The sequence below is a fragment of the Eleutherodactylus coqui genome, chromosome 5, assembly GCF_035609145.1.
Source record: "Eleutherodactylus coqui strain aEleCoq1 chromosome 5, aEleCoq1.hap1, whole genome shotgun sequence".
Classification (NCBI taxonomy): Eukaryota; Metazoa; Chordata; class Amphibia; order Anura; family Eleutherodactylidae; genus Eleutherodactylus; species Eleutherodactylus coqui.
The window spans coordinates 47,871,072-47,878,868 of NC_089841.1; the positions used below are offsets into that span (position 1 = coordinate 47,871,072).

The 7,797-nt window shown below is 45.0% G+C and overlaps 1 protein-coding gene across 1 annotated transcript; it reads right to left on the minus strand.

The window, feature by feature from the left end:
* Positions 1-644: 644 nt before the first annotated feature.
* On the minus strand, positions 645-3,708 carry RXFP3 (relaxin family peptide receptor 3). The gene has a single exon (XM_066601833.1). The coding sequence runs from the start codon at positions 3,534-3,536 to the stop codon at positions 2,238-2,240; it is 1,299 nt and encodes a 432-aa protein (XP_066457930.1). The 5' UTR covers positions 3,537-3,708; the 3' UTR covers positions 645-2,237.
* Positions 3,709-7,797: the final 4,089 nt, after the last annotated feature.

The following is a 7,797-nucleotide window of genomic DNA, read 5'->3' on the forward strand; positions in this document are numbered from 1 at the left end:
CTGACCGAATTCAATTCTGCAAAAATTGGCCCAATTTTACCCGCTCGCCAATCACGATGAGCAAACTGAGTCAATTACTTGTTAGCTTTGTTTAAAAAGCCTCTGCAGTAGGTTTGCCCACAATCTTAGATGAAACCCCAGACAAGACATTATGACAAGTGCAATGATTCTGCTATAGTGCATTGACAAACTCAGCTCTGCTATAAGGACAACAAATGAAAGGAAAGCGGGTCCTGTAATGGTGACACATTCTGCTTCTGGGAGAAAATAGCATGGTTATAGGGTGTTAATGCTGCACATTCTTCCCATCTTTTGACACATCATTCCTAATTGTTTATATTATCCACTACTAATACTAAATTGGATTGAGATGTAGCAGAGCTGAGTTGGTCACTTACTTATTACCTTTGTGTATTCTGGAAATCCTTTGCAGTAAGTTTGCCACAGCCTTATATAAACCCCAGACAAGACTCTATGACATAACAATAATGTTTGGCTCTGCTGCAGTACTATGACAAACTCAACTCTACTACACTGACACACAGAAATGATGCCCCTGTATGAAAAATGACAATTCATTGCATTTCATAAACAAAATAATATTTCTTTATTTAAACAAAAATTAAATAATTAGAAAACCTCTGGAGACGATGGAAAATGTGTCAGAATGACATCCCCACAACCGCTTAGGCGGCGCTGTTAAGTGGTTTGTTATATGGTTAAACGGATCATAAAAAGGCAGTGTGTGGGCTGAGCAGATGGCACATATAATGAATATTTACACTGCTCATCCCAGCTTGTGAGGAAACCTCTCCTGCTGTGCACACTGTAAACAGAATGTCCTGCGTGTATATAGATGTAGCAGAGTGGAATGTGTCATTGGGCTTCATCCAGTTGGATTACATGCAGTCCTGTGTAAAATTGCTTCTAAAACATTGTGATCTAACAATAATATTGCCCTGTGCCAAATAACATAATCAGCTCTACTGCCTCTATTCATGACATAAGGATCAACATGGTAACCGTTTGTGGGAAAAATCATGATTCAGGTGTTTGGTGCATAATAGCATTTTTTTAAAAATTTTCTGACACTTCATTAAACTGTATTCCACTTTCTGACACTTGATCATTGTGTTCTATACCAATGTAGCAGAGCTTGGTGTGTTTCCTCGCACAAATCACTGTGGTATGTGTGGTTCTTCCTAACTCTCTATATATTACATTATAATGTACCTGAACTCTGTTAAATACTATATCACACAGTAGAAAAAGGCGGATAGCATACTGAGCTCTGCTACATCTGTAGATCAAACAATTCTGTGATGTCTTAAAAGACGTAATCAGTGATTCCTGGAGGCAACTAGCTCCAGTCATAAGTGATCTCAATGTCTTTTTTAAGCCTGCCACAACCCTATGCTGGCACGTATGCAAAAAATATAAAATCCAAGACTGTATTCAAAAGGGGAGAATAAAAATGACTTTATACAAGGAGTCCAATATCTTAAGTAACTGCTTGTCCCTGGTCCTGGAATAGCTTTAAATAAAATAATACGTCTTAGATACAGATGTAGCAGAGCTGAAGTTGTCACCATATCTTATTCCTGTGCACCGTGCTAACCACAGTTAACACATAGCCATCACAGGTATAACTGAAAGCTCTAGGATATAATGCAAAATCTACATCAGGCCCCCAATTACCCCACGCCATTCATAATACTGGTGACATATGTGATAGAGGAGCCTTTGGGCCCCTAAGACCCGAGGACCCGGTAGTGACTGTTATCTGCACACTGTATTGTTATGCCCCTAATCATCATGATACCAGTTGTGACAGCTTTGCTACAATGGCATACTCAGCTCTGCTACATCTGCATAAGCAATGTGCAGGACCTAAGCATAGCCTATATGCATCTTATAGAAATTATATTAAATGTTATATAAATAGCAGATTCTATAATAACTTCTTGATGATCTTATATACATCCAACTGGTGGAAAGTCTTAAAGGGGTTGTCCAGGGTTAGAGAAACATTGCTGGTTTCTTCCAAATACAGCGCCCCCCCTTTGTCATTGGGTTGTGTCTGGTATTGCAGCTCAGCTCCCATTCACTTCAATGGAGTTGATCTGTAATACCACACACAACCCTATTGACAAGGATGGCACTCTGTTTAGAAGAAAGCAGCCGTGTTTTTCTAAGCTTTGATAACCCTTTTAACCCTAAGGAAGGAGTCCAGTTGGTTAATATCGCTGCTCTGTGGAACTGCTGGGTAGGAGATCATATCTACCATTGTATATCACAGCTCCAGGAGGGTAACATATCACATCAGGCTCCACGGGGTTGAGGGGCACCATGCCATGCCCTTGCTCATCCTGCTCTGGCTTGGTGGTGGCAGTGAAAGGTCTCATGTTGGTAAGAGAAGGGGAGGTCATCCTCCAGAAGAGGTTCTTCAAGGCTTTTCGAAATTCCCTGCGCATCAAGCAATAGAGAATAGGGTTCAAGCAACTATTGGAGTGTGCCAAGCAAACCGTGATGGGGAAAATGTAAGCCTGAGTGGTGAAGTACTCATAGCCAAACTGGACCACATTCAGCTTGATCAAGATCCCCCAGGTAGTCAAGGCTTGGTTGGGCAACCAACATAGAAAGAAGGAGAGGACCACAATGGTCACTGACTTGGTCACCTTGGACATCCTCTTGGTGCTGGAGGAACTTACATTCCTATCACTGATAAAGCGAACCAGCAGTAAGTAACAAATAGTGATGATAGCCAAAGGGATGACGAAGCCCACCAGAACCTTCTGGGCATGGTAGAGCCCCAACCAGAACTGAGCATTGCCATGGTTGACTGGAAACTTGACCAAGCAGAGGACCTCACTGGAGACAGTGGCAGTGGTAGAGAAAATGGCATTGGGCAAAGAGGCGACAATGGCCGAGACCCAGATGAGGACACTTACCCACTTAGCAGAGCATCCTATAGGTCTCCTTTTAGATTTCAGTGCTGACGCCACTGAGTAATACCTGGCCACGCTCATGGCAGTGAGGAAGAACACGCTGGCATACATGTTCATGGCAGTCACATAGGACACTATTTTGCACATGGCTTTGCCAAACAGCCAGCTGAAGTCCAGTGCATTTTCCACTGCCCAGAAGGGTAAGGTTAGTACAAACTGGAAATCAGTGACTGCCAGGCTTGTTACGAAGAGGTTAATAGAAGACTTCTTCCATCCTTGCTTGGTCTTCATGAGGTAGAGCACCAGGACATTGCCCACCAGTCCCAGAGCACACACCACTGAGTAGACTATGGAGATCATGATCCTCACTATGGCTGAGCTGTCTCCGATGATGTCTGATTTCTCAAAGTTGAAGCCCCTGAAGAAGTCTTGCAGGGACTCGTTGCTCCTGTTAAGTTGCTTCTCCTCGAAGAAAAGTGGAAACATTCCCAGCAGGTCGCTCTGCTCTGCTTCCTGCATGATTGCTGCTGCTACTGAGCAGTTTAAACCCATCCCATGATACAAAGGTGAAGCTTTTGCAAATCTCATCTGCAATTAGTCCATGTAGAAAGGCAAGGAGAAATGTTCACTATGCAAAGCATCCAGCTTGCAACAAGGTCATCATCCATTCCATGCAAGATCCTTCCTTGGAGGCTGGATTTGGCTGCACACAGTCCACCAAAGTCAGTGGAGGGAGTGGATAAGATGCTGGTGCCCAGCCAAAGGTGTCTATCCAGGGGAAAGTCTGCATGACTTTTGTATGTCTCCAACTTATATGTCACATTGAACCCTCCTCATTCAAGTCTTAGCCATGAGCTGGAGCATGCGCAGTACCTGCTGGAGCTGTCCAGGGTGCTGAAAGGATCAGTGCAAGGAGCTGAAGTGACAGGAGCTCTCCAAGTGCTGAAGTGCTGCCTCCAGTGTAATAAGCCACACTGTGCTGCTTTTATGCACCAATGGATAAAAAGGGGAGGGATGCAATAGAAAAAGATTTGTGAATAGCTATGATGCCATGATTTTATCTAGTATGCTACTTGGAGCATAGCAGATGGTTGGCAGGGTCTGCATCGCTCCAGAGCAAAGTGTGAGTCTATAGCAGGAGGATGTGATGATACATGTAACAAGGGGCATAGAAATATGTTTTACAATGTTGCAAACTGAATTTACAAATAAAGAGAAAATAGAAAAACCTTAACTGGCCACTAGGGGGAGATCATGGTACGATTTCCTCGAAATCTGTATTTAGTGGGGGGGGGGGTGCTAAGAATTTGCGGACTGTAGATCTATTTTATGTTGTCACAAGCCAGGGTTTGTGATTACTCTGAATTGATCTTCGCGGCGATAATACGCCAGGATGGATAACGTCGTACCAGGTTTTTTGATTATATTGGAAAGTGTATAATAGGCAGGGTAATAAAATGTCATCGCTGAATGGATATGAACAAGCCTCTTGATTCATTCCTTGTCAGGACTCATTCACATAACAGTTTTTCATTTCCATTTTGCATTTCTGTCAGGTTGTATTTACACAGGCGAGAAACTCGAGTGAATTCCGTCTGCTGCGATACGGACAGAACTCACAGACGTAAAGAAATAATTATCTTCAATGGGTTTACACACTTGGGCGATTTTTCTCTTGGACCAAGAGTCCGAGATAGAAAAATTGCAACATGTCCAATGTTTTGATGAATCTTGTTCAAGAGTCGCCCATTATGATTTCTCATGGGTGCATGAACAAAAATCACATGGCACTCATATGCTTTGCTATTTGCCTGCAAATGTTTTTTTTTTCTATTTTAAAGGAGTTGTCCCGCGAAAGCAAGTGGGGTTCAGCACTTCTGTATGACCATATTAATGCACTTTGTAATGTACATTGTGCATTAATTATGAGCCATACAGAAGTTATTCACTTACCTGTTCCGTTGCTAGCATCCTCGTCTCCATGGTGCCGTCTAATTTCAGCGTCTAATCGCCCGATTAGACGCGCTTGCGCAGTCCGGTCTTCTTTCTTCTGAATGGGGCCGCTCGTGCCGGAGAGCGGCTCCTCGTAGCTCCGCCCCGTCACGTGTGCCGATTCCAGCCAATCAGGAGGCTGGAATCGGCAATGGACCGCACAGAAGACCTGCGGTCCACCGAGGGTGAAGATCCCGGCGGCCATCTTAGCAAGGTAAGTACGAAGTCGCAGCAGCGCCGGGATTCGGGTAAGTACCGGACGTTTTTTTTTTTTACCCCTGCATCGGGTTTGTCTCGCGCCGAACGGGGGGGCTATTGAAAAAAAAAAAAACCATTTCGGCGCGGGACAACCCCTTGGAACAACATGCAATTTTTTTCATATGTGTGAAAATTGCAGAGGAAAATAACATGTATAGTGATGGAATGTGTCTTTAAAGCCAAAAGCATCACAATTGCAGAAAAATAGCAAGTTTAGGATTTCCCTGGACCAATATTATGCTTGTCCATGTAAATACAGCCACACAGGAGCTGCAGAACAGGACAAGTACAGTTTTAAGTCCCATTGATTTCAACTGGTTTGTTTGTGCTTCAGTTAGAAGCCTTTTACACAGAACGACCTGTCAGACGCAGATGGCCGACAAGTCATCCCAGGGATTGCTTCAGTGCTTTTACACAGGAATGATCACCGCTGAGTAAATGGAGGTGGAGGGGGCTGGAGATCGTTCTGGCCATCTCCATTCACAGTAAGCAAGCAGTTGTTCATAGATGAATGACTGCATGCAGGGGCGTAACTAAAGGCTCAGGGGCCCTGATGCCAAATGTGAGCTGGGCCCCCCCCCTCTATCTGTATCTGTACCCGTACCCATACCTAAACCATGCTGCACAGAGACATAACTTGAAGCTTCTGGGCCCCAATGCAAAACCTGTAACAGGGGCCCCAACTATAATGCTTTATTCATAGTACTGGGCTCCCTATATGGAGAAGAGAGGCCTTATGGGCCCCCTTATCAGCCGAAGTGTATCAGACGTTAGTAGAAAGTATGCCACTGAGAGGATCCAATGTCATTAGGGCCAAAGGAGCCCTCTAAGTATTAACATATGGACATGAATACAACTTCTGATTCTTGCTCGGGGGTCCGATTGCTTCTGGGATAATAGTGTATATTCTGCTGTAAAATTTAGTGCACATCCACGACAGATTTAGATGTGGATTTCATGTCCTCGTTTGAAGAGGTTAAGGCCGGCTGCACACGGCCGTGACGGGCTCCGCCGCGGAATTCCGCAGTGGAGCCCATCACGGCTCCCCCAGAGACCCCCAAACTTACCTGCGGATCCGGTGTCCTCGCTCCCGCATGACGCTTCGGCGTGACGCGCCGCAGTGTCATGTGACACGCCGGCCACGTCACATGACACGCCCACCGCGTCACATGACGCGACCAGCGGCGGCGGTAGGCGGAGAGGCGATTTCACGCTATCTTCCGCTGTGCTACAGCGGAAGATAGCATGAATGGACGGCTTCCATTGACTGCAATGGAAGCCATCCGCGCGTACACCCGCGACAAATACAGCATGCCGCGGGTGAGGACGGGTGGTTTCATGGTGCGGAATTCCGCAGTGGAATTCCGCACTGTGAGCCCTGAGCTATTAGGTTCAATAGAACCTAATAGCTGCGGGCAACGCAGCGGATTTCCGCCGTGAATTACGCGGGAAGGAGGCCTAAATCTCTGCTCAACATCTGCAACATCAACTGAAATGCTGTGGATTTACAATCCGCACCACATGCCGAGTCCATGTGGATTTTTTGCACACTATGTGGATGAGATTTGTTAAAAATTCATCCAGATGGCTTGTACTGTAAGGCCGGTGTCACATGAGCCTATGCGTATTTCTACTACATTTTTGCGCATCAGGTGTTGCATATTTCCTTATGCTTGTTGTGCACAAGTCATGCAAAAAAATGCGCACCGATGCTTAACCACTGAAATGGCCAATTAGTTTAATGAGTTCAAGATATTCTCTTTCCCTGTGCAAATGTGCAGGAAAATAGAGCATGTTGTGTATTTTTTGTGTGCAACGGAATTGCACATTCATCGATAGCTGTGATTGGTTCATTGAGCGCTGGCTCTGATTGGTTCTCAAGCACCGCAGCTCAGCCAATCACAGCCAGGACCTCCTGGAGGCAGGGATTTTAAACCTCCAATCCAGGAAGGGCAGCTGAAGACTACAGAAAAGTGTGACAGAGCTGCATAGGAGAAGGGCACCAGAGCGGACAGCGCCTGATAGGTGATGTATTAATTTTTTTCATGCAGATAGGGCTTATTTTTGGTGTAGGGCTTATATTTTGAACCCTCCCTCCCAAACATCTCGGAAAAAGAGCGCTACAAAGTCACACGGCTTTGTAGCGACACAAAATCGCAATTTAGCTACGAGAAAACACAGCAATATCACACAGGACACAGATGTGGTTTTCTTGCGGCGATATTGTGTCGCCCATTTGGAAGCGGCCTGATTCCCACAATGCCCATGTGTATGATCCTATTCAAAAAAATGGTTCATATTTGTGTGAGATTTGTGCGTCTTACAACACACAAATCTTGCGCGATTTTCTCGCCGATGTGAAGCCGACCTTAAAGTTGTGGATTTTCTGTATGGTAATTTTAGTGTGGAAAATCGGCAGCATTCGAGGTATTGTCACGTGTCAGAATTAACCAAAATCAGCTTCAGGCCTCTTTCACATGACTGTAGGCATTTTAACGTTTGGCCGTATGCGCTGAAAAAGATTACATGGATGAAGAATAGCTGTGATCAAGTCCCGATCTTAATTAGCCTATTATCGGCCGGTCACACCGACGGCTCG